The sequence below is a fragment of the Catharus ustulatus genome, chromosome 12 (genome assembly GCF_009819885.2).
Source record: "Catharus ustulatus isolate bCatUst1 chromosome 12, bCatUst1.pri.v2, whole genome shotgun sequence".
NCBI classification, from domain to species: Eukaryota; Metazoa; Chordata; class Aves; order Passeriformes; family Turdidae; genus Catharus; species Catharus ustulatus.
The window spans coordinates 20,610,995-20,638,269 of NC_046232.1; the positions used below are offsets into that span (position 1 = coordinate 20,610,995).

Here is a 27,275-nt window from a genome sequence, read left to right on the forward strand (position 1 = left end):
CTTCCCTGCTCTGCTGACTCCCGGGAATCTGCCGGGGGGACTCGGGGTCAGGCAGCATCCAAGGGCTGAGCAGGAGAGCTGGCCAGCTCCAGATTCCCTGGATGCTGTGGAAAATGCACATCTGGCCGGCAGATGTGTGCTGCTGCTGCGATGGGAGGGATGGAGGAGCCCTGCGGGACGGGCACGGCCTCTCCTGCCCTGCTGGGGTGAAATTCCCATCACAGGGAGCAGGGAAAGGCAAATCCCAGCAGAGCTCAGCCCAGGGAATAGCTGAGGTGTGAGCTGGGGTTTATCCTGGGGGTGATTTTTGGCAGAGCCACCACCAGAACCTGGAGACTTGGCCGGGGTAGGGACAAATGTGAGTGACACAAAAGTGGCTGATGAGTTCCTCCAAGCTCCTGGATTTCCATCCCAAAAATTGGATTTTTTTGGGAGACCTGAGCAAGGCAGAACAGCCTGACACCTAGAAGTGAATAAAATCTGAGCGGGATTTCCTTATTTATTTGATTTTGCCATAATTTCCATGTGGAAGAGTCACGTCCTGGATGAGCCCTTCTGCTCTGGAGCCAGCCTGGGAGAGCTGAGGGTGTCCAGCAGGAAAAGAGAGGAATCCAGAGCCAGGCAGGAGCTGGGATTTTGGCCTTACCCACGCTGGCAGCCTGGAAGTGGGCGGAGAGGAAGAGGGCGGTGAAGCAGACGAAGGCTCTCATGCAGGTGGCCTCCTTCCCGTTGCGCCGGCAGTCCTTGGTGAAGATGTTGATCTTGGGGGGCTCGAAGCGGAGGCTGGCGTTGATCTGGACCACGCTGCGGGACCTGTGGGGTGGGGAGAGGGCGTGGGGTGGGCTCTGGCTCAGGGTGGGACATCCTGGAGTCTCCCACAGCTCCAGGTTTGACTTTTTCACTCCGTTTTTGTAGAAGGCCCTCTCCAGACTGACCCATCCCATCTGGGCACAGCCACCCTCCATCCCAACAGCCTCAAGGGGCTCCCCAAACATTAATCAATATTTGAAAACCTCCTCTAATTAAATCAGGACTCTGCGCAAATCGCCACAAATGAATTTGGAACTTTGGGACAACTATGGGTGAAACTCAACATCAAACCAACTCTGGCATCTCTTTAGGGCCTGAGGGCGCTGAGATCCCTGTCAGATGGGGGTGTTTATTCAGGAAAGGTGGTTGGGTGGTTGGGAGATGAATTTTTCCTGGATTTGGGCAGAGGAAATCGGGACAAGGCACCGAGGATCCCCGGCTCACCACAGCAGCACGGCGTTGCCCAGCGAGCCCACAGCCAGGTCCACCAGCCCGTCCTCGTTCAGGTCCAGCTGCCCGTGGATGCTGCACCCAAAATACATCAGACCCGGAGCCAGGTCGGCGGCCGCAATCCTCTGGAAAGGAATGGGAACAATCCAGGCTGGATTCCAGCAGGAGCATCCCTGCCTGCCAAGGGTTTGCCAGGTTGAGAATTCCCCATCCCAGGAGGCTGCACCCAACGTGGTTTTCCAGGGAATTAAAGCAATTTCTCTTTGGAGACACCGTCCAAAATTTCTACTGGATTGACCCAATGTAAATGTTTATCAAAATTGTAATAAATGAGTAAATACATTTGCAATTAATCAATAAATCTGTAGCAATCCCCTGCAATAAATGCTAACTACCACCTCTAATTTCAAGCCTTTTTCCTGCTATTCCATGGAATAATTTAGGTTGGAAAAGCCATTTAAGGTTGTCCAATCATCCCCCTGCCAAGGCCACCACCGATGTCCCCAAGTGCCACCTCCACACATCTGAAACCCCAGCAGGGATGGGGAGCCCAAATTGCTTGGATTCCAAAGTTTTGGATGCCTCCAAAGAAGGAAGATCTGACCATAACAACTAACATAACTAAACAACTTAATTATTATTTAAATAATTAAACAACTAAACCCTGGGCGTGGCTTTGTCCTGCTCCGTCAATCCATAAAACAGTGACAAATTAAATTTATTCCTGTGGAGTACAAGTGAAAATCCAAACCCAGGGGAGCCCCACCTGCTTGTACTTCCTCAGGATGGTCTCCTGGAATCCCAGGAAAACGTAAACGGCTCCTTGGTGCTCGTCCTCCAGCGGGGCCCCGACCACCAGGTCGTTGTAGGAGTCCTGGTTGAGGTCAGGGACGGCGGCGATGCAGGAGCCGAACCGGGAATTCTGGTAACTCTGCAGGTCCAGCAGGGCTCCGCTGGGAACAAAGAGGTTCTGCCAGGGAAAAAAGGAGGGAAAACAATTCCCAAAGCAGCAGCAGCAGGGCTGCAAAGAGAAATCCTGAAGTGAACAGGATTCTCCAAGGGAGGTGGGAGAATTCCCAGAGATTTGGGATTTTGGAGCCCTGAGTGCCCAGCCAGCCCCACTTCTGCTTTGCACCCTGAATAAAGAATTCATTTTTATTATTATTATTGTTATTACTTTTACTATTATTACCATTATTATTCTTACTATTATTATTATTACTATTATTATTGTTGCTACTATTATTACTATTATTATTAACAACAATAATAATAGTGCCATATTAATAAAAAGTCCATGATAAATATAAATTCCACAATAATAAATATTCCATAATGATAATAATGGTAGTAATAAAGAAATCTCCATGTTAATAATAAATTCAATAATAAATATAAATTCCACGAGAATATTCAATAATGATGATAATAATGATAATGATAATAATCATTATAATGATGATAACGGTAATAATGATAATAATAATGACAATAATAATGATGATGATTATAATAATAGTGATTATAGTAATAGTGATCATAATAATAATGATAATGACAATAGTAATTATGATAGTAATGATGATTATAATAATGATAATAATAATGATAATAATAATGAAAGTAATAATGATAATAATGATGATGATAATGATGATGATAATGATGATGATAATATTAATGATGATGATGATAATGATGATAATGATGATGATAATGATGATAGTAACAATGATGATAATGATGATTATAATAATAGTGATGATAGTAATAGTGATTATAATATAATAATGATGGTAATATAATAATGATGATAATAATAGTGATGATAATAATGATGATAATGATAATGATAATAGTATTGAGGATAGTAATGATGATAGTAATAATGATGATAATGAAAATAATAATAATGATGATAGCAACAATGATGATAATAATAGTGATGATAGTAATAGTGATGATAATAATAATGATGATGATAATAATGATGATAATGATGACGATGATGATAATGATGATAGTAATGATGATGATGATAACGATGCTGTCCCCGGTGCCACTCACCCCCTGCAGGCTGTACACGTAGACCTTGCCCCTCTCCCTGCCCTCGCTGAAGAACATGGGCGCTCCCACCAGCAGGACATCGGTGACGCCATCACCGTTCACATCCAGGGAATTGATCTCGCTGCCGTAGTAGGAGCCGATCTGGAGGAGACAGTACGGGGTGGGGATGGTGGAGCCATCCCTGGGACATTCCCTGGAATCATCCCTGGGGCTGGGAATGATGGAATTGTCCCTGGAATCCTCCCTGGGATCCATGGGGACATCCACAACCAGCATGGCACTGCCGAGCCGTTCCAACTTGGGAAACCCAAGGTTTATTTTTCCATGGGAGAAAAGCGTTCCTGGCTGGAATCACCTGCTCTCCCTTGAGGGCCTGGTGGATGGTGAGGTTCCTGTTGCTGTGCATGCTGAACAGGATGACTTTGCCAGTGTGGTTGAACCGCGGCGCTCCCGCCACGTAAATCCGCTCGTGCTTGGTGGAGACGACGGAGGACACGGTGTAGCCTGGAAAGGGATGGGCACAGAGTGAGAATTCCCTGCCTGCTCCCAGGACCTGCTTTCCATCAGCCCTGGATGCTGACACAGCTCTGGACACTTCCCAGGAAGGGAAGCTTGAAAACCTGGATTTTTCCAGAGATAAAATCACCGAGATGCACCCCAGCGCCTCTGGAGCTGTGCCAGGAGCTTTGGCGCTGCCTGATTCGCACTTCCTGTGCAAATCCTTCTTTTGTCGAAGGTGAATCCAATTCCTGCAATTCCCGGACCTCTGAGTGTTTTATTTCTGACAAACACTCGTGAGGTGCTGAGTGTTGGGAAGTTGCAGCTCCCGCTGTTCCTTTCCTCCGGGAACACCGGGCAGGAAAAGCTTTGCCGGTTCTTGGTGTCAACATTCCCAGTCCAATAAAAGCTATGGATCCATGAAAACCACTCCCCCCTATGGGAATAACCCTGCCCAAGCCAATGACCCCGAGCAATCCCTTTTTCCTACTGGGATCGCCCCCTGGGCTGCAGCACTTCCATGGTTGCAGGTGGGATTTTGTAGGAATATAAAGCTGGGGCTGCCAAATCCTGGTTTTTAACCCCAAGTCCAGGATCCTGAACCTTCAGGCTCAGGTTTAAATTCCACTTAAATCCTTAAAAGTGGAACCCCAGAGAAACTGGGGCTGCCCCATGCCTGGAATGTTCCAATCCCAGGCTGGACAGACAAACCTGGGATAGGGGAAGGTGGAATGAGACGAGATTTAAGTTCCTTTCCAACCCAAATCATTCCAGGATTCTGGGATTCAAAACTGAAACTGAATCACATTCCCATCCAGTTGAATTTTGATTATCTCCAGGGATTTTCCAGATGGTCCCTCCTTCCCTAAAAATGAATATCCTGGAGGGATATTCCTACACCAAGCATCAGCGGGATACACCAGCATTCCTGAAAATTCCTGGATTTCTCCCTCCAGGCACTGGGACACCCACAGGGACACCCACAGCTCTGTCACCCCATGGATGAGCCACATGCCCACATTCTCAGGGAAGAGCTGGAAGAGCTGATCCCACAGAATTCCACAGAATCCCACCTCGGTGCAGCCTCATCTCCGAGGAGAGGCTGCATTTCACAATCCGATATTTTTATTCCAGAGCTTCGGTGGCTGCACATGGAATGGATTAACCCAGCAGGTATTTCCTGCCCAGGCATGAAATTCCATCGGCGCTTTGAGACCATTCCAAGAAAAGCTGTGGATGACCTGCAGCTGGCTCGGTTGCTCCTGAATTTAAATCAAATTTAAATTTAAATTTGTGCCCCGCTCAGGGGTCGCAGCCTCTTCCCAGGTGAGGATGCTCCTGTGCTGCATCCCATGAGGAATATCCTGTTTTTAAGGATTAAATCCCGAATTTTCCCCCGGTGGCAGCACGGCCTGGTTCAGCTCTCCCACCTAAATATGCTCCGTGGTTTTTCAGCTCCTCTGGGAATTCCTGCAGGTAGGATTCCCGCAGAGGAATGACCTTCCCACTGCTGGTTTCCTTCAGCACGGCCCCGTTCCAGTCGTAGGCTCCCACTGCTCCCAGCAGGATTCCGTCCTGGGGGAAAACAGGAGAGGATTGATGGGATTGATGGGATTGATGGGATTTCTTCCCATTTCTTCCCTCTGATCCCACACAGACCATTCTTCCAAAAAACCACCTGGAATGCTAGAGAGTTTAAAAAAAGCTGGAATGGACATTTCCACCCTATTCCTGTTTTTTTTTTCCAATGGGTTTTTTCTCCCCAAACACTTTTTCCATGGAGATCCCAGCACATCCTTCCCAAAAGGGAGGAGCTGTTGCAGATCCTGAGGAATGCTCAGGTCTCTCTTTCCCATGGGATAATCCAGCACCATCTCCTTATCCTCATGTTAATGATTTAGCTCCATAATTAATAATTTGTCCCAAATCCCAATCTCCCACCTGGAGCAGAAAAAAAAAAAAAGAAAAAATCCCACATTTCCTCTCTTACTTCCACAACATGGGATGAAAATCCAGTCTGGGACATTTCCAGTCCAAAGGAGATCTCATTCTTGTTGGTTCCTTAAAAAATAAAAAAAAAGGAATTTGTCTTTAGTGGGTTCCATCCCATTCCAGCCCTTCCATGGGCAAGGACACCTGGCCTTGGACACTTCCAGGAATCCAGGGGCAGCCACAGCAGCTCTGGGAATTCCAACCCATCCAGGAATTCCTTCCCAATATCCCATCTAAATCTCCATTTTTCCACTCTGAAGCCATTCCCTGTGTCCTGTCCCTCCATCCCTTATCCCAAATCCCTTTCCAGCTCTCCTGGAAGTGGCTCTGAGGATTCCCTGGATCCTTCCCTTCTCCAGGTGAGCATTCCCAGCTCTCCCTTGATGATCCCATTTCTCCCCACATCTCCCAATTCCACACCCTTGTGCTGTCAGGAGCTCTGGGGGCTCTGCTGGGGTGCAGAAAGATCACCCAAAAATGGGGACTGGGAGGTTCCTGCTTCCTAATTCCAACCAGGGAAATTCCTCATCCAGGGCAACTTCCACAGGGAAGCGTCAGGGTGGACAGAGAAAACTGGGAAACTTGTGGGGAGTCTGTGAGCTGGTTTGAGCTAAAATCCCCCAAATTCAAGATGTTTCATTCTCAGTGCGAGCCCTCCATCCTCTGTTCCAGTTGTGCATTCCAGGCTGCATTTTTCCTCTGAAATTCGGATAAATTTAGTTTGGGAGAGCAACAAAGTTGTCACAAGAGCTGACATTTAAGACAGAAATATTTCCTGATATTTCATTTCAGCCAACAAAGCCGAAATCCCAACATTATTCCTGTAATCTGCTGATGTCTGGCACCCCAGGAAGCTCCTGTGTGTGGGTTTTCCTGTTTATAACCCTGGAATTTGATGGATGAGGGAGGCACTGACGCCCAAATTCCCCCCATACCAAATCCCCAAGGTTTTTCTATAAAAAGGAGAAAATCAAAACCACCAGAATTCCAAAGTGTGTCCTTTGGAAAAGCGATCTCTGCTCCCGATATCTGAGGGACGCAAAATCTCCTAATAAAGACATTTCCTTAAACCTGAAGATACTCCAAGTAGGATTTCAGGTTTTATTGTGGAAGCCAAATTCAGTGGGGGAAAAAAAGGATCAGCAGCACATTCCCAGGGAGGAGCACCCCTCACCTTCCAGGCTGAAAATCCTTTCTCCCAGAGCATCCACGATGTCCTTGAGCGCCGCCTCGTCCGTGACGTTGAAGAAGTGTTTGTCGTCGGGGTCGCTGGCGATGAATTTGATCTCGTTCAGAAAGGCCTCGGGGTTGATTCCTCTCCTGTTGTAATAACCCAAGACCTGGTTGGGAACAAAAAAATTCTGTGGAATTAGAATTCCCACATGGTTTGGGTTGGGAGGGATCTTAAATTCCATGGGTAGGGACAACCCCCTCTATCCCAAGGTTGCTCCAAGCCCCGTCCAGCCTGGCCTGGGATATCCCAGCAGCTCCATTTTCCCAGGATGGATAAAACCATCCCAAAATCCATATGGGAGAAGCCCCATCCTTGGATCTGACACCACTTTGTGGGAACAAACCCAGGAACTGCTGCAATTCCTCCAGGCTGGACATTCCTCATGGAATTTGGGGTCCTGGTCCCAGTCCCAGCACCAGCTCCGGCAGCTGAATCCCGAGGGGAGCATCCCAAAAGCAGCACCAGCCACAGGGAGCTCTTGGAATGTTCCAGGATCATTTGGGATGGACAGGAGCTCTTGGAATTCTCCAGGAGCATTGGGAATGGACAGGACCTTTTGGAATGTTTCAGGAGCAATGGGGATGGACAGGAGCTCTTGGAATTCTCCAGGAGCAGCAGGGATGGGCTGTCCTGGTGCTTTGGGATTCCTGGAGCACACAAGGACCCCTTGGAATGTTCCGGGAGCATTGGAAATGGAGAGGACCTCTTGGAATGTTTCAGGAGCAATGGGGATGGACAGGAGCTCTTGGAATTCTCCAGGAGCAGTGGGGATGGATGGGAACTCTTGGAATTCTCCAGGAGCAGTAGGGATGGGTTGTCCTGGTGCTTTGGCATTCCTGGAGCACACAAGGACCCCTTGGAATTCTTGGAACTCCAGAAGGAGCTCTTGAAATTCTCCAGGAACATTGGAAATGGACAGGACCTCTTGGAATTCTCCAAGAGTGGTGGGGATGGCCAGGAACTCTTTGAATTCTCCAGGGGCAATAGGGATGGCCAGGAACTCTTGGAATTCTCCAGGAGCAGTGTGAACGGGCTGTCCTGGCCCTTTGGCATTCCTGGAGCACCACCAAGCTCCACAGAAACTTCCAGAAGCCGGGAATGCCCTCACTCACCGCCACGGCGTATCGGGTGACGTTGTCCCTCTCGCTGTCCTCGATCACCCTCTCCAGGTCTGGGCTGTCGTGGGACTCTCCATCTGTGATGACAATCATTACTCTCTTTGCCCCTTTCCGGCCACCTTTCCGAAACGCTTCCGAGCTGCAAGTGAAGAGACGTCCTGGGCTCTCAGCCCCGCCGGCTCCGCGGAGGCTCCGCCGCCCACCGAGCCCGCCCCGAGCTGCAGGAACCCTCAGGAAATGCTGTTTGGATGCTCTGCCCCCACTTTTTGCAGGAAAGAGGCGTTAATTCAGCAAAATCCGATGAGGGAATGGAGTTGGCCAAGTTTGGGCCTTTACGGCCTTTAGGCCTTCGGCCTGTTCTCACTGTGAGGGAAAATTTCTTCATCCAGTTCTCCACCCCTGCCCAAATCCCGTTATTTTGACAAAACTCAGTCCCAAATTCCAGTGTATTTATGGAAAAGGGATGCTGAGCAGGGCTGGGGACTCTGTGTGACACAAATCATTCAGGACCTTGCTCGGATCCGGCCAGGATCCATCTAAAACTTTTCCAAATCGCCATTCCTGCAGGGATTTCAACACCACATGGCTGTGGCACTTGGGACAGGATCAGTGGTGGCCTTGATCTTTGACCTCTTTTCCAACTTAAAATTCCCTGATCTGCAGCAGGAATACTGCTTGGAAAAAGAGCAGGAGCAAGGATTTGTCCCTGGAAAGGGAGGAGATGGAGCTGTCCTGAATTCCTGGGGATTTCCAGATTTCCAGGAGAGCTCCAGTTCCTGGGGCTGAATCCCAGGGATCAGACACAATTCCAGACTCTGCTCCAGCTACAAATGAGGATGAACCTTTGGATAAACTTCCTACAAATGATGTTTTCCTCCAAACCCTGGTCATCCCCCATTTTTAAGTAGCAAGGAAAACGCAGGGAGAGGGGGGAAAAACGTGGATTGGAAGTTTTTCCTGGGCATGGGGGGGGTTTTACCGAGCGAACTCGATGCCGTAGGCGGTCCTGGTCTCGGTGCCGCCGCGCTGCTCGATGTGGCTGGCGGCTGCCACCACGTCCTGCACCGACCTGTAGTCATTCAGGTGGAACTCATGGACCACGTCCTCTCCATACTGGACAACTCCCACCTGGGAATGACGGGAATGTTGCCAAAAATGCCAACAAAACAAGGTCTCGTCTTTGGAATCGCGTTAAAATTCCGTTGCTCACTCATTCCCGGTTTTCCCTCCGTGGGATCATTCATAATTCCCAATTTTGTGGTTCTCCCTGCTGCTCTGCTCCCAAGTTTTGGGATGATCCAGATGTGCCAGTTTGGACCCACAGCATGTCCAGGTGGGAGCAAACTGGGTTATTTGGGAAAATTTGGGATTTTCCTGCTCAAATCCTGGCTCAAATTCCTGCCTAAATCAACCCATGATTACTCGGAGCAAGAGCACGGAGAGTTCCTTTCCATGGGGTTTCATCCTCCCTGTCCCCATTGGAATGTGGGATCCCTCCATAGCTCACTTAGGGACATTAATGGGAGCGTTATTCCCATGGGATGATTAAAAATCCCAATATTTTGACAAATTCCAGCAGCTTGACAGAAAAGGGATGCTGGGAATCACTCTGGGATGACACAAATGGTTCAGGGCCTCACCTGGATCTGGCCAGGACCGATGTAAAACTTTTTCAGGATATTTATCAGGAAGTGCTGGACTTCAACCCACGGATAAATGCTGTTGGATCCATCCAGAACGATGATGATGTCCATGTAGGTCTGGCATCCTACGGAAATAAAAAATAAATCCAGGGAGAAATAAAAAATAAAAAATCAAAAATAAATCCAGGGATTTATTAAAAGTTCTCTTGCAAAGGGGCAGATTTATGGCTTCACTTCCAGCTAGGTTCTTCCTCTTAGGATTTCTCAGGGGGAAAAAAAATCGGATTTCTATCATTTGGGAAAGAACTTGGGGCTCCAGCAAGGTGGGGAGAAGCCACAGGAATCCTCTCTGCCGAGAAAAGATGGGATCGCTTCCTAGGAATAACACCCAGCGGCATAATTTGGGATTCAGCTTTGGAATTTGATCCCTAATATCATTCCACACTTCAAAGAGGAGCAGGATCCGGCTCCGTTCCTCCCGCAGAGCCGTTCCTGATCCCTGAGTCATTCCCAGCCCTGCCATGGAACACAAGGCGGGCATTTCCTCCCTTCCCTTGAAATCCTCGGCTCCGAGGCAGCCAAAAACCCCGGAGGGGACCCCAGGGCTCAGCTCTGCAGATGGAGCAGGAAGGATTTAAGGATTTTTTTTTCCAGTGGGGAAAATTGCTCAGGATCATCTCAGCCTTGCTGATGTTTTACAGCGTTCCTTGGGAAAGGATGATCCTGGATTTTGGAGATTTATCAGCTGCTCTTTCACCCTATAGGTTTTTATGGGTGAAAGAATCCATGGATTGGAGTCACTTGTGGATCACTGGGATCCTCTGTGTGCCTCCATCCCATCCTGGGAATCAGGGAGAGGAGCTGGCCCTGCCTCCCACTAAATAAACACTGAAACTCCCCAAAATCCCAATTATCCTTTGCAGCGAGGGCTGGAACATAATGAGGGAAGTGACACTGGGAATGTCATGATTCCTTTACTGCCTTGATCCCAAAAATCCCATCTTTACAAACCCCTCTTGATGCCCTGGGGATTTGATGCTGGGCTCTGCCTTTCCTGCCTTGATCCCCTCCAAATCTCATTTTTCCCAGCCCATCTCTCTGTCCTGAGGGGTTCTGGAGCCAGGGAATCACATCCCATGGGATGAGGAGCTCCCAGAAGGCGGACAAATTTCTAGGAATCCTTCCCAGCTCCAGGAAAGACAGGAAACTTCATTTAAGCCCTCCAACATAAAATCCAGGCCCAATTTTCCAAATTCCGACACGTTTAACTCCTGGTCAGTGAGGACTTTGTTTTGTGCAGCCAATGGGGTTGGAGCTGGGATTGGAGCTGGGATTGGGGCTGAGATTTGAAAAGGAATTGGAGATGGGATTGGAGCTGAGATTAGAGCAAGGTTTAGAGCTGGGATTAGAGCTGGGATTGGAGACGGGATTTCAACTGGGATTGGAGCTGGGATCAGACAGGGATTGGATCAGGGATTGGAGTTGGGATCAGATCCAGGGTTGGATCAGGGGTCAGAGCCAGGATTGGATCAGGAATCGCAGTCAGGATTGGAGCCAGGATCGGAGACGGGATTGGAGCAGGGATCAGAGCCGGGATCAGGTCAGGGATTGGATCAGGGATGGGATCAGGGATCTCAGTCGGGATTGGATCAAGAATCAGAGATGGGATTGGGTCAGAGATCGGGTCAGGGATCAGAGCTGGGATCGGGTCAGGGATCAGGTCAGGGATTGCAGTCGGGATCAGGTCAGGGATTGGAGCCAGGATTGGGTCAGGGATTGGGCCAGGGATCAGGTCAGGGATCAGGTGAGGGATCGGGTCAGGGATCGGGTCAGGGATCGCAGTTGGGATTGGATCAGGGATTGGGTCAGGGATCGGAGCCGGGATCGGGTCAGGGATCGGGTCAGGGATCGGGTCAGGGATCGCAGTCGGAATCACAGCCAGGATCAGAGCTGGGATCGCAGCCGGGATCGGGTCAGGGCTCGGGTCAGGGATCAGCACTCACTCTGCAGGGCTGGAGCCACACTCCGGGAGAAGCGGAAGTTGGCGTTGACGCGGGAGCACATCCCCGTGGTGTAGTAGGAGCTGCCGCACTCGTGGGACCACAGCGGGCTGCAGGCCTGCGGAACAAACGCAGGAATTGCTGCAACGCTTCCCTTTCCAGGGGTGTGCACACATGGAATGGGGGAGAGGGTGTGGGAAACAGGGAATGATGGAATGATGGAATGATGGAATTATGGAATGATGGAATTATGGGGTGGGTTGGGATGGAGCTGGAAAATCTCATTCCAGCCCTGGCCATGGGATGGGAAACATTCCATAGGGTTATTCCAAGATTTCTCCAAGTTGGTGTTGGACGTTTCCAGGGATGGAGATTCCATAATAAATGGATGGATGGATGGATGGATGGATGGATCAAAGAATTAAAAAAAATTCTATGCATTATATATTTGAAATACATTCTATTATAGCCTTATTAAAATATAATAAATATAATATAATATAATATAAAACAATATAATATGATATAATATAATATAATAAAATATAATAAATATAATATAATATAATATAATATAATATAATATAATATAATATAATATAATATAATATAATATAATATAATATAATATAATATAATATAAAAATACATAATTATCTGTGTAATTTATATATAAATATAATATATAAATATATATTATCATCTATCATAGTATATTATAATAGATAATGTATTTATAAAATATTTACCAGATAAAAAGACATTTATAAAATATTAGTGTATATAAATATGCACGTTTTATATATATTTATCATGTATATATTGTAGGAGATATTTATAACACAATGCATCTAAATATTTATATATCTAATATATAATAGATATGCTTATAGAAATATAATTTTCTTGTAATAGAATTGTAAAATATCCTGAGTTGAAAAGGACCTGCCAGGATCATCAAAACCCAAATTTTATTTTATTTTATTTTTTAACTACTTTATTTAATTCATTGTAATTTTACTTTATTTTGGTTTTTAATTGTTTTATTTCATTCACTTTATTTTATAACTATTTTTATTTTAATTTAATTTCATTTCAATTTCATTTCATTTCAACTTAATTTAATTTTATTTCATTTCAATTTTATTTCATTTTATTTCATTTCATTTCAATTTTATTTCATTTCATTTTATTTCATTTCAATTTCATTTCATTTCAATTTCATTTCATTTCAATTTTATTTCATTTCAATTTTATTTTACTCTATTCTATTCCACATTTTATTTCATTTCATTCTACTTTACCAACAAATCCTCATAAATCTCCCAACATTCCCTAAACAAAAACCCCCGGAGAGGAGCCGCCCACCACCTCCGTGTCCTGCCGCGCATTCCCAAATTCCCAGCCCGCGTTCCCAGGAATGCTGCTCACCAGGAAGCTGCTGTCCCTGGGGTTGGTGGCCAGGCTCAGCCCCAGGCGCATGTTGTCCTTGCGCTCCGACACGTTGGACAGCGTCACCCGCCCTTGGGAGAGAGGCCGGGATCAGGGACATTCCCGGGAAATCCGGAATGTTCCCTGGAATCTCCAGAGAAAATGGGAATTGTGTGTCGGAGAGGAATCTCTGACGGTAGAACTCCAGTTTTGAGGATTTTGGGAAGGTGAGAAAAAAATTTGGGAGAATTGGGGTCTTCCCTAGATGGACAATCAAGGAAGGAAATTTTTCAGGAATGAGGAGCTGGAGAGGATGAAATCTGGAATGTTCCCTGGAGCCTCTGGAACTACCGGGAATTGTGTGCTGGAGAGGAATCTCTGCCGGCAGAACTCCAGGTTTTGGGGATTTTTGGAATGTGAGAAAAAATTGGGGAAAACCAGCATCACCTGTCCTTGGGAGAGAGGCTGGGATCAGGGACATTCCTGGGGAATCCAGAATGTTCCCTGGAATCTCCAAAACAACCAGAATTGTGTGCTGGAGAGGAATCTCTGCTGGCAGAATTCCAGGTTTTGGGGATTTTTGGAAGGTGTAAAAAAACTGGGAAAATTGGGGTCCTTTCCTAGATGGACAACCAAGAAAGGAAAATTTCTGGGGAATGAGGCTGGGAGCTGGAGAAGAGTGAATCCCCCGGAGGGCTCAGCTCCTCATCCTGGATTCCCAGTCCAGGGAATCCCAGTTTTTCCAAGGCCCAGCCCAGAAATTGGGAACGGCCCCCAGGGCAGCCCTGTCAATCCCAAATCCCTCTGAGCCATGTCCTAGATCCCGATCCAACCATTCCTCTGGAAAACACAGCTCCCACCAGCCAGAGCTCCCACTTTGGGAAGCACACTGGGAATCACGGAATAATTTGGGATGGAAGGGATTTAAATCCCATCCAGTGCCACCTTCCACCATCCCAGGCTGCTCCAAGCCCCATCCAACCCCGCCTTGGACACCTCCAGGGATCCACCTCTGGGAATTCCACCATCCCAGGGAGGAGTTCCTTCCCAAAATCCCGTTTTTTAGGGATAATTTGGGTTGGAATGCCGTACCCAGGTTGAGCTTGGTGCAGTTGTTGTGGCCGTCACTCGGCACCGGACACTTGTAGACATCCCCGGTCTTCTGCTGCCCGTTGGATTCGTACGGAGCTCCCACCACCAGCCTGCGGAAAACACGGATCCGTCAGCACCGGGACAACGGGAATCCCCCGGGAAAATGGATTCCTCAGCCTCAATTCCCCGATTTGGGAGCGGCAGGAGAAGGTCTCAGCCTCAGCGGAAGGATGGCTCCTTCTCTTCCTGCTGGAGCAGCAAAAGCTGGGAATGTTCATGGAATTCTGGAATTCAGAATGGATTCCTGCAGGGAGGGAGGGCTCTGAACTCATCCGGAATCTCAAGGAGGAGCAGGGAAGCAGCTCCAGGATGGAATCAGCTGTGGTGCCCATGGATTGCCTAGGGAGGAGTTTTTCCAAAGGGTCATGGAATGGTTTGGGATGGAAGGGACCTCATGGATCATCTCATCCCAGCCCCTTCCTTGGGCAGGGACACCTCCCATTCCAAGAATTTCCCCAGGTCATGGATATGGAGACACCTCCCACATCATTCCAAGAGTTTCCCCAGGACATGGATATGGAGACACCTCCCACATCATTCCAAGAGTTTTCCCAGGACATGGATATGGAGACATCTCCCACTCCATTCCAAGCTTTCCCCAGGACGTGGATATGGATGAGGGATTCCAGCAGAACCAGAAGGAATAACTGGGAGTTGGTGGAGCACTTCCAGCAAATCCCACAAGGGATCCACGAGGAATTTTCCCTTGGAAAATCCTGGAAAAGGGAATTTGCTCCAACCTGGAGTTGTTATGAACAGCCCTGAGCTGAATGTTGGGATCTCAGGTGGTGAGTGAGGAAATTGAGAAGGAATTTTCCCCAAAAAAGTCTTGGAAAAGGGAATTTGCTCCAAGCTGGGATTGTTATGAGTACTGGGAGATGAACACTGGGATCTCCAGTGGAGGGAAGGAATTTTCCCCAGGAAAACCCTGGAGAAGGGAATTTTCTCCAAGCTGGAGTTGTTCCCAATGTGGGAATCCCAACATTGGGATCACCAGTGGACATCGGGAATTTTCCTGCTCTCCAAAACGAAGGAGTTGCTAAATCCCATTCCCCAGCAAGGATACCGACCTGGGATATTTTTGGGACATCCAAACATTTCCCCCACTTTTTCTTGACCACAACATTCCAACCCAGCATCCCGAAAAAGCAGGAAGAGCGCGGGACCTGAGGAATCCATCCCTTCCTTCCAGGCTATCCCAAAAATCCTCAGCACCACGAGTTGTCGGCAACTGCCTCTCCCAAAATAAATGGGATTTTTTAAATTTATTTTTTTTTAGCTTCCCAAAAATCCTATGGATGCAACCATCCCAGTCTGGATCTCCAGATGAACAGGAGCTCTTTTGTTCCACAGGGCCCTTCCCAGCAGCTGGAAAAGCCACCGGCACAGATGTTCCCTGTTAGACCAGGAATTGTCATTCCTTAGAAATGTTGCTGCTCCAAAGACAAACATCCCATTCTTTTCTCCCAAACTGGAATGGCTCACCCAAGGAAAAGCTCCCAAATCCAAGGATTCTCATGGAAGCACTTCCTGTCTTACGGCTTCACGTGGGAATTCACAACGGGAAAATCATCCTCAGCAGGATCCAGGAAAATTTGGGATTTTTTTTGAATTTTCTTGTTTTCCTGAGGCTCTCCCACACTGGTTGTGGAGAGGAGGGAAAAGGTGGAAGATGGGGAATGGAAAAACCTTGAGGATGAGGAGGAATAAAGGTGGAGGCTCCTTGGAAAATGAGGATCTCCAGGTGTAATTCCCAATGGGATTCTGGATTAATGGGACTTCATGAACTTCTGGGAACGTGCCCCCCATCCCACAGGAAATCCTCTTGGATACTTTTCCATCTACTAATATTCCCACATCCATATGATCACACCACCCATTAAGAAATATTCCCAAAAATCCAGCGGATCTGGGGTTGGATCATCCCTTTGGGATGACGAGGCAAACCCACTCACTCCCCAATTCCGGGAGCTCAAAGGAAACCCAAACATTCCCAGCTTTTGCCATGAATGTGGAGCAGCTGTGGAGCTCCCGAAGCCGGAATTCTTGCCTCCCAAAAAACAATGGGATTGTTTTCCCTTTTCGGTTAAATGGGAATGATTCATCAGCTGGAGCTGTCAGATCCTCATGGAAACTTGGCAGCTTGGGAAAAGGCTTTTCCAGCTGTTTGGAAGGTGTTTTTAGGGATGCTGCTCCACTCTCCCTTTACTTGGAAACTCAGGCTAGAAATCCTGGATTTTTCCTTCTTAAAAACAGACAGAAATCAGGGATTTGGGATGAGTTATCCCACGTCCCCCAAATATCCAAATAATCCAGCTCATCCCCAGAAAACTGGAGCATCCCGCCGTAGAAAGGAGACATTCCTGGTTTTTTCCAAGCTTTCCCCCTCCAGACACCCTGGGATCACCCCAAAATTCCTGATTTTTCCCTGGATTCCCACGAGGCAAGTGGCTCCTCTGTCACAACTTGGCCAAAAATAAAAAAAAGGCTTTGAAAGAAAATCAGAACCAAACAATTCCTGCCTCGCCTCCCTCTCTGTTCCCTGCTCCCGGAGAAAACAAAGGGAAAAAAAAAACAGGGATTAAGTGGGAAAAGTTCTGACTGCTCTGAGTTGTCTGAGGATGGATTTTTTAACTTTCATCCAAAAAAAAAAAAGAGGAAAAGCAGGAATATCCCAGTACGTGCTCTCCAAGCAAAGCCCAGTGCTGGGTCCTGATTCCCAGTTTTCTGGGAATCCCAGGAATGTATTCATGCATTTCCAGGTTAGGAAAGGCTCAAAAATCTGGGAATGGTTTGGGTGGGAAAGACCTTCAGGTTCATCCCATTCCACCCCTGAGCTCCAGGCCCAGATCCTGGATATTCCCAATCCGAGCGCAGCCGAAGGGAAAAGGAGAAGGGAAAAAAAAAAAAGGAAAAATCCTTTGGCTGGATTGAAAGTCAGAATTGTGCTGATCTGGAAAAACACTTCCAGGGGTTTCTGTTTTCCAGCTCCTGCCAGAGGTTTTCTTGGCTGGGATTCTCCTGTGGCTTGGCCGCCGCCGGAGCGCTTGGAATATTTTGGTGGAAGCGCAGAGAATTCCACAATGTCTGCTCCCAGCTCTGCCTCCCACCCCTGGATGCAGGATCTGGAGCAGCCCACCCTATTCCCTGTTTTTTGGGGGGGATTTTCCCTCTTTTTTCAAGAAAATCATGGAATGGTTTGGGTCATTCCAGCCCCACTTCCAGAGGCTGCTCCGAGCTGGAGCTCGAACATTCCAGGGATGGGGGGGGTGGCAAGAAATCTGGGAAAAAAATCTGGGAATCAACGGTGCTTCTGAGGGAGAAGGATTTGTTTGGGGTGGAGATGGGAGAATGGGGAAAGTCACCTGGGAAATTCCCAGTTTTCTTGGGAATATCCAGAGGGAAGCTGGAGATCCCACAGGATCCCATGGATTCAGACCCCAGAAAATCCCGGAAAATCCATGGAAAATCCCAGCTGAACCAAGAACTATGGAGAGGCCTCACCTGGAAACACTGGAAAAGGGGAAAAATGACACCAGGAAAAATGGGAATGTGGCATTCCTGTTGCCCATGGTATCCTGGAATTCCTTGGGCTGGCTTTGTTCCTGTTATCTGTTTTTTTCTGGTGTCATCCCTCTCCAGGATCCCTTGGAAAAGGAGCTTACGATGCTCCCAGGGATGAGTTTTGGGATCAAAGTTTCACTTTGGACACATGGGATATGAGGTTGGGATAGGGAAAGTGTCCAGCATCCCAAAAATTCCTGGGTTCTGGGTACCTGTCTCCGGGATTCCCTGGAAAAGAATTCTGGGATTCTACCAGCCACAGCTCCTGGAATGATGGGAAGCAACCTGGACAAACTCTTGGAAGGGGGAGATGAAAGATGAAAGGAATTTTTTTCCCTTTTTTCCCTGCACTTGGAATCTTCTCCAGGAAGATTCTCCCCAAAATTCCATGAGATTCCAGGTTGTGTTTGCCACAAACATCCAGGAGCTCCCACTCCCGTGGCAGTTTCCAGGTTTTAATGGATACACATCCCATTTGTGGGAGTTCTGCTCATTATTCCCAAATAAATCCAACCTGCCTGGATTTGGGATTCAAATCCTCCAAAATCCCCTCCATCCTCCCAGGAATTCCCTCTGCTTATCCCCAAAATTCCTTCCAGGTAATTTTGTCCCAGCAGTGCAGGGATATCCCTGTTTTCCACAAATCCCCAGTTTGGACACTGGGAATGCTCCCATCCCATAATTCCAGGTACCCCTTTCCCTGCCATTCCATGGAGCTCCGGTGTTTTTTGGGATAAATTCCAGGCACCTGTTGTCATCTTTTCCATTCCCACTTGGAGAAGGCACCTCCAGCTCCGTGGAAAAGACAGAAAAAGTGTGGAAAGGGAGGTCTGGAAACCCCTCACTGCTCTGGAAAATGCCGGAGCAAAATCAAATCCCACATGGATGAGCTTTTTCCAGCGTTAAATATCCAAGTGGAATTTTTTTCCCCCAGAGTTTAATAACCTGGATTTTTTTCCTCATGGATTTTCCACTCTCTGGGATGCACTTCCATGAGGCTGGGTGGTTCCTTGAAAAGTTTGGAAAAGGGGAAAATCCCCAACTTTCAAAAATACCTGGACAATCGAATCTGTTTGGAGCCACTCCAATATTCCTTTAGAAATATATGGAAAAAAACATAAACACAAAATTCTTGGAATCCGTTCCCAAACAATTCCCAGCAGCCAAAAGCAGCATTAAAAGGCTCAGACGGAAGGAGAGGAGCCAAAATCCTCGGATTCCGCGCTTGGAATTTGGCAGCTGGATCCCGGCACATCCATGGCCGGGATTCTGAGAGAACCACGGAGTTTCTGCTGGATTCCAGGGGATTTTGTGGAATTCTTTGGGATGGGATTGGAAGATGCTCAGCAGGAATTGGAATCTCAGAACATTCCCATTCCTTCCTTGTCCTGCCAGCTCCTGGAGTTCTCCAGCTCCTGGAATTCTTATCCAACACCTGGAATTTTTACCCAGCTCCTGGAATTCTTATCCAGAATCCAGAATTAATATCCAGCACCTGGAGTTCCTATCCAGATCCTTGAATTCTTACCCAGCTCCTGGAATTTCTATCCAGCTCCCAGAATTCCTACCCAGCTCCCGGAATTCCTATCCAGCTCCCTCTGCACATTCATGGTTTTTATTCCAGAGGTTTTTTTAGTTGCTCCCAGATTTCAGCTGTGTCCAGATTTTCCCTTGGAATTTTTTCCTGCTAAATTGCAGATCCCTGAGTTTTTATGTCCATGTCCATCCAGAGGATCCTGCTGGAAAAATTCCATTTTTCCAAGCAGAGGAACCAACAGAAGGAAAAACCAAAGGTGAATCCTGAGGATGTTGGCAAGAAAAGTTGGGAAAAGAAGCCAATGTCCTGCTTGGGTAAGCAGGAAAAAATTCCCAGTTTCCAGGGAATTCAGGCCTTGGCCACCCCAGCAGTGGTGATGCCATGCAAAAATGGGATAAGAGGTCCCAAATATCCTGGGAATTTCAGCCCCTCGGCTGGGATGGAGCTGAACCAGCTCCCTATGGATGGGATGAGAATATTCCCAAAATTGGGATTTTCCAGCAATTTCCCTTAGAGAGCTCGGGAATCCTGGGAAACACTGAATTCCCAAATTTTATCCCAAGGCATCACCCCTTGGGATGCACAATTCCAACAGGAGAAACTCCAATGGGAAAAACTCTCTTTTCCCATGGAAAGAGAGACCCCAACTTCCCGAAATTCCATGGAATGGGAATCTCAGGTTCTGGATACCGGAGGGTTTTCCAAAGGTAGAAAAGGTTGGATTCTGGAATTCCAGGAGTACCCATGGTATTAGTTGTGGGATTCAGCCTGGATTCCTCCACCTGGGGGGCAGATCCAGAACTCCAGGGAATTCCATGGGTTTTGGAGAATCCGGATGGGCTCCTGGAATGCACCAAAGATCTGGGTGGGATCCCCTGGAATTCTCCTGGGATCAGCCCTGGGATTGGTCTGGATCCATCCCTGGAATCAACCAAACCCACCACAAAATCCCAAACCTGAGCCACTCCCGCATTTCCAATGGATATTCCCCATGGATTGCTTCTCCAGGCCCCATGGAAACTGTAAAAACCAGGATGTCCTGGACCCAAATTCCAGATGTGATTCCAGCCCGAGGGGCTCCAAGGAATTGTGATCCACACTCCGCCTTCCCAAATTCCCAATATTCCCTTGTCCCTCCTAAAATTCCTCTTTTTTTCAGGAAAACCTTTCCTCCGTTCAGCGCCTCCAGGAGCAACCTCACCCTGGCACAGCAATTCCTACCCCAGACTGGGAATTCTGGAGGAGATTTGGGGTGGGTTGGTGCAATTTCCGCTGGAATTCCTGCTGGAATTCCCAGTTTTCCAGAGCCCACTCACCATTTCTTCCCACCGATGTCGTGCTGCTGCACCGTGTATCCAAAAAAAGATTCCCTGGATCCCGCGATGATCTGGGGCCTCGCGGTGTCGATGTTGAAGGAATTCCCGAATCCTGGGGGAAAAAAAGGGAAGGATCTGTCAGCCAAAAAGCTGGACAAAATTCCACAGGGCCAACTCAGAATTCCCAAATCTCAGAGGGGCTCCAGCCATGGAATGGTTCCAATCCCAGCCCCATTCCTGCTTGGAGTTGGATTCCAACCTCGCCCATCCCGGGAAAGCTTCTCCCAAATTTTTGAGGATGCTCCAGGGATGGTTTGATCCCATTCCCACCCCAGTCAGGATGAAAATTCCAAAGGATTCCAGCCCCTCATCATCTGCAGCTTCCCAAAATTCTGCTCTCCATCCTGGAGCTCCCAGGGAATATCCAGCCCTGGGAGCTCATTGAGGACTTGGAATTCCTGAAATTCAGCCCTCAACAGCTCATCCTGGGAATTCCCTGGAGCCAGGATGGGAAGGAGAAAGGAGCTTCTCCCTCTGGAATCTGTGGATGAGCCGGGCTGGATTCAGCACTTCCATGGGAATCACGGGATGGGATCCATGGAAAAGGGATCCCGGCCATTCCCGAGGCTTTTCCCAAGGATCCAAAGCTGGGATTCCCATTCCCTGTGGGAGCAGGAGTGAGGAGACGCAGCTGGGGACAGGGATGTCCCTAAGGATGGAATTCCAACTGGGATTTTTGGGATTAAGCCTTTCCCTACGGATCCTCTGGAAAATGCAAACAGCGGGAGCAGGATCCCTGTTCCCAATCCCGGGATTCTGGTGCTCACAGGGGAAAAATTCCAGAGAAATTTCCTGTCCCTGCAGCAAAATTAGGGGGATTTTCTGTCAGCTCCTCCCTGTGCCCAGTGGGAAATTGGGAAATCAGGAATCCCCCCAGGAGTGGGAATTTTGGGAATGCTGGAGATGCCATCCATGGGAAGCACAGTTCAGATTCCAGGATAAAGCAGTAGGATGGACGTGGATACCCCAGACTGGATTCCCTGAATCCTGCTGGATGTTTCCTTCCAAGAAAAACCTCGGAATGCTCCTCCAGGACAGGGATGGGAGGTTCAGTTTGGAATTTCTCGGGATATAAAGGAGCTGTGGGTAGGAAAACTCAGCACCGTCACTTCCTGGGGGGAAAACTCCAGCTTGGGAATGTTTGGACAGGCAGGAATGTCGGAGCTAAAGGGAATGTTTGGAATCCTGGGAGCAGGGAACAGCACGGATTCTGAGGAAAAGGAGCTTCCCAAAGCTCCAGAAGGAAATTCTAGAAAGCTGGGATTTAAAAAATAAAAAGCCCAAAAAAAAAACCAACCAAAAAAAGGGAGACAGGGACGAGAGCCAAAATATTTTGTGGAGAGTTGACCTCATTTCACATCCCAGAGAAATGAAAACCTCGGGAGAGGGGGAAGCTGGGATTGGCCAAGGAATGATGGGGAAGGGAAAGGGGGAATCAGAGGGAATTCAGGGAATTTCGGATTTTGGATTCCCAGCAAGAAATTCCAAGATCTGGAAGCGTCTTGGATGCAGAGAAAGTGTGGGAGAGGACGGGATGGATTTTCCTCTTGATTTTCCTGGATTTTGCACTGCAGACTCCCCCAAGCTGAGGATTTTTGGGAATGGGAATACTGAGATAAATTGGAAAATCCCATTCCATGGTTTAGGAGCTGCAGCTTCTGGATTAAACTCCAGAAAAGGAATAGAAACCTTCCAATAAACAAAAAATATTCCATGAAATGGGGAATCTCTGGGAAAACAGGGAGAAGAACTGGAATCCCAGGTAAAGGGACACAGGGAAGCAAAAAATCCAGGAAAGAAAATTCCAAGGAATGGATGGAATCTCAAAACTCCGACAAAAAGAAAGGAATAAAATAAATATTGGGAATATTCCAACTGGGAATTTTAGGAGAGGTTATCCAGGAGATTTGGGAGAGATTTTCCTGCTGGGAATGATGTCACTGTCCCAAAGAAGTGACCAAAAGCTCCAGGTCTTCCTTGGAATTCCGAGGGCAGGAAGCCTCAAATTCCTGCTTTTCTTTGGATGCTTCAATACACCTTTCCTACCAGGATAAAAATCAGGATAAAAAAAAAAAATCCTGGAAGAGAGATTTCCAGGACGGGGATTACTCCAAAGGTTCTGGCACCAGTGGGAAAACTGGGAAAAAAGAGGGGAAAACTGGGAGAGATGGGGGAAAAACTGGGAAAAAAGGGGGGAAAATCAGAAAAACTGGAGGGGGGAAATGGGAAAAAGTTGGGGGAAGGGGGGAAACTGCCCTGCCTGAATCCTTTGGGATTCTCAGCTGGAAAAGGAATTTTTGGGAAGTGCCTGGAAGCTTTCCCACGATTTCCAACCCTGGTTCTGCTTCCATGAAAATTTGGGGCTGGATTTCGCTGCCTTTGCTCCAAAGTTTTCTGATTCCCTGGAAGAATATCCCGGTTTTTATTGGAATGTCAGGAAAATCCAGATTTTTTTTCCCCCCCTCCTGGTTTCCAGCATTGCCAGAGCTCGGGATGGAATTCCTGGGGAAGGAATATTGAGCTGAACAAGGAAAACTTTCTGGAGGATAAATATATTTGGGGGAAAAAAAACCTCCGGGAAGCAGCAGGGTGGTCTGGAATTCCCGGGAATCCAAGGGAATGCTGAGAGCTCCCGGTTTTCACCTCCAAGGCAGAGTTTGTTAGGGAGAATCCCGGGATTTGGGTGGGAATGCTGGGGGTGAACAGAAGCTCAGTCATGCTGGAACATTCCTGCTTTCCCACAAAATCCCCGGGAAGCGATTCCAGACGGGGTTTGCTACACCAGGAGCTGGCGCTTCCGGAATTCCCACAAAATCCTGGATCCAGGAACATCCAGGGACAGAAATCCACCGGGATTGAAATCCCTGCGGGTGGAAACCTCTGGATCTAAAAAATTCCAGGGGCAGAAACTCTCGAGGGTGCAGATTCCTGGAGGAAAATCCATGGACAGAAACATCCATGGATGAGGGAAAAACTGGGAGAGAGGAGAGGAAAACTGGGGAATTTCATCCCAGAGAGAAAATTCAGGGATTATTCCTACACACCCCAAGGCAGAATTCCCAAATTCCCCCTTTATGAACCAGCCCCGTGTCCATGGGGGAATTTCCATGGAATTTCTGTCCATAAAAACATCCACGGATGGGGAAAAAACTGGGAGAGGAGGGGAAAACCAGGGAATGTTTCATCCCAGGAAGCAAATTCAGGGATCATTCCCACATATCCCAAGGCAGAATTCCCAAATCCCGCTCCCAGAACCCCCCTTTATGCGGGAATTTCCCGGGAATCTTCAGCTCCAGGGATTTTTCCACAGCCGCAGCCCCACATCCATCCCTCCATCCACACATGGATCCAATTATTCCAGGAAAAGCAGCTCGGCCGCGGCTGCCTTGAAAGGATCCCCCGGCAGAAAGGGAAAAAAAAAAAAAAAAATCCCAAAAAAGCGCCAATCCCATAAAAACCCCAAGCAGCCTGGCGCGTTTTCCAGCAGGAAGTTTGGGAATGTTTGCAGCTGGAGGAGGCGCGAGCCGGTGGCCGAGCTCTGGCAGTGGGGAAAAGAGATTTATTTTTTATTTTTTTTTCCCATCCCCCGATTTTTTTCCCCCGTTTTTTCCCGTTTTCCCCCCACTTTGGCGGCTCCCGGCGCGGGTGGATTCCAGATGGGATTAAAACAGGAATGAGGAGTCGCTTTTTCTTTTTTTTCACAAGGAAAAACACTCTGGAAAAAGCCGAAAAATCCATCCCAGCCCTGCGGAGAAGCCGCAGGATCAGCTCCTGGAATTAAACTCCGCCTAAAGCCTCTCCTAAATTTAACCCCGAGCGTTCCCGCTTTTCCAGAGGGACAAACCGCAGAAAAGCTGGATTTAGGGAAAAGGGAGCTTTTCCTGAACTAAACCCCGAACATTCCCGGTTTTCCAGGGGTGCAAACCTCAGAAAAAACGGAATTTATGGAAAAGGGAAGTTCCTTTCTCCCCAGTAATCCTTTGGGATTATCCCGATTAATCCCTCTCCAAATCCCAGGAGGAATCGGGATCTTCCCGGGAATTCCACGAATCTCCATCATCCTCCCAAACCTTCCCAAGGTTTCTCCAGCGCTTTTTTCCGAGCCATTCCCGGTTTTTTTGGGGAGGGGGATTGGGATGGGCACTCACCGGGCAGGAGGCAGAGGGAACAGGCCAGGAGAATCCCGCTGGGAATGGCCATGGAATCGCCGGCTCCCGAGCATCGGCGGGACTGGCAGCTCCTATCCCAGATCCCTGCCCTTATCCCAAGCTTTTCCCGGCTCCCTGACAGCGGGAGAGCGCTGGGAGGGAGTGGGAGGGACGAGGGGAACTGGGAGGAGGGAAAAAATGGGAATGGGGACGGACTTTTCCAGCAGCGGCACCCTTTAGGGAGCGGATTCCAGGCGGGAATTCCGAGCTGGAATTAGCTGTGCCAGGTGGGAATTCTGAGAATTCTAACCTGGAATCAGGGCTGTGCCAACCAGGAATTCTGACCTGGAATTAGCTGTGCCAGCCGGGAATTCCCGCCTGGAATCAGCTGTGCCAATCAGGAATTCTGAGAATTCCCACCTGGAATTAGGGCTGTGCCAATCAGGAATTCTGACCTTGAATTAGATGTGCCAGCCAGAAATTCCAGCCTGGAATCAGGGCTGTCCCAACCAAGAATTCCCACTTGGTATTAGCTGTGCCAGCCGGGAATTCCCGTCTGGAATTAGCTGTGCCAGCCAGGAATTCCGAACATCAGCCAGAACTGTGCCAAGCAGGAATTCTGACCTGGAATTAGCTGTGCCAGCCGGGAATTCCAGCCTGGAATCCTGGGATGAGGTGTAGCAGGAAAGGATGGGATGGGCACAGGCTCCTCCAAGATGTGCCATCCTTTAGGGAGTGGATTCCAGATGGGAATTCCGACCTGGAATTAGATGTGCCAACCAGAAATTCCAGCCTGGAATCAGGGCTGTGCCAACCAGGAATTCCCACCTGGAATGAGGGCTGTGCCAATCAGGAATTCTGAGAATTCCCACCTGGAATCAGGGCTGTGCCAACCAGGAATTCTGACCTGGAATTAGATGTGCCAGCCAGGAATTCTGACCTGGAATTAGATGTGCCAGCCAGAAATTCCAGCCTGGAATCCCGGGGCTGTCCCGGTGGGATCTCCCTTGGTACGGGAAGGGGTCCGGGGGTGTCACCCCTGCCCTGGTGTCACCTCCAGGGGAGAGGGAGGGAGAAGGGAGAGAGAGGAGGGGGGAAAACTGGGAAAAAAAGGGGAAAACACTGGGAAAAAAAGGGGGAAAGAGAGGGAAATGCTATGGAAACACTAGGGGGAAAAGGGGGAGAAAGCTGGGAAAACACTGGGGGAAAACTGGGAAAATAAAGGGGGGGAAACTGGGAGAGAGGAGAGGGAAAACTGAGGGAAAAAGGGGGGGAAAACTGGGAAAAGAAGCAGGGGGAACTGGGAGGGAGGAGAGAGAAAAGTTGGGGGGAAAGTGGGGAAAAACTAGGAAGAAAAGAGGGGCAAAAACTGGGAGGAAAAACAGGGAAACACTGGGAGGAAAACAGGGAAAATTTGGGAAGAAAGGGGGGAAAAATCTGGGAGAGAAGTGGGGAGAAATTGGGAGAGAAGGGGAAAAACTGGGGGTAAATAAAAGGAAAAAACTGGGAGAGGGGAGGAGAAAACAGGGAATGTTTCATCCCAGGGAATGAGTTCAGCTGGATGCAGATCTGGGAATTACATCAGCCATTCCCAACGGGAAGATCCCGTGTTTTTCCCAGATTAAAATCCTTGGATGACTCCTCAAAAACCCTGGAGAAGGAGGAGGCTGCTCGGGTCGTGTCCTCGCAGCTGACCCCTGGATCCAGCAGAAGTTTTGTTTGTAAAAACCTCTGGATAACAGGAATCCCTCATGGAATCATGGAATGGGAGCTCCTGGATCCAAATCCCAGCTCCTCCAATCCCACAGGATTTTGTGCTTCCATCTCTCCGCTTTCCTTCCCTATTTTTTGGGTTTATCCCAGGAGGTTTTCCAGATTTTTCAGTTGTTCCAGGCTCCAGCTGTTCCCGCAGCAGCTCCTTGATCCCAAATTTTGGGAGGCGTCTGACCTTGGATGTGGCTGCCTCGGGAGTTTGGGAAGAGCCAGGCTGGAAACCAGGAATGTAAACACAGACCAGGAATGACAACAAATTCCCAAATTCCCAGATTTCAGCGCAGGACGAGCTGGGGAGGGGGGGCATGAGGGGGTTTTATCCCACTTTTCCCACATTCCTGGGAAAGATGGATGCTCAGGAACACCAAAGCCCACTCCAGAGCTGGGTTTGGGATCGGGATTTGTCCCCCTGGATACCCCGGAGCAGCTCCAAGCTGGAGCACGTGGATCCCTCACTCCTGATCCAGCGGCTCTGCTGAGCT

General features: G+C 48.3%; 1 protein-coding gene across 1 annotated transcript in view; it reads right to left on the reverse strand.

Annotated features, from left to right (window-relative positions):
- Positions 1-25,167, reverse strand: part of ITGA11 (integrin subunit alpha 11) — a 40,608-nt gene extending 15,441 nt beyond the window's left edge. The window contains exons 1-16 of the mRNA XM_033070206.1: positions 25,021-25,167; positions 20,813-20,924; positions 14,336-14,445; positions 13,244-13,335; positions 11,816-11,930; positions 9,810-9,937; positions 9,149-9,297; positions 8,164-8,308; positions 6,992-7,157; positions 5,816-5,886; positions 5,256-5,400; positions 3,683-3,831; positions 3,328-3,468; positions 2,027-2,230; positions 1,255-1,385; positions 647-813 (exon numbers count right to left, since the gene is read on the reverse strand). Coding sequence (XP_032926097.1) covers positions 647-813; positions 1,255-1,385; positions 2,027-2,230; positions 3,328-3,468; positions 3,683-3,831; positions 5,256-5,400; positions 5,816-5,886; positions 6,992-7,157; positions 8,164-8,308; positions 9,149-9,297; positions 9,810-9,937; positions 11,816-11,930; positions 13,244-13,335; positions 14,336-14,445; positions 20,813-20,924; positions 25,021-25,072 — 2,077 coding nt within the window. The 5' untranslated portion in view covers positions 25,073-25,167. The remainder of the gene's footprint in view (positions 1-646; positions 814-1,254; positions 1,386-2,026; positions 2,231-3,327; positions 3,469-3,682; positions 3,832-5,255; positions 5,401-5,815; positions 5,887-6,991; positions 7,158-8,163; positions 8,309-9,148; positions 9,298-9,809; positions 9,938-11,815; positions 11,931-13,243; positions 13,336-14,335; positions 14,446-20,812; positions 20,925-25,020) is intronic.
- Between the last annotated feature and the right edge of the window lie 2,108 nt (positions 25,168-27,275).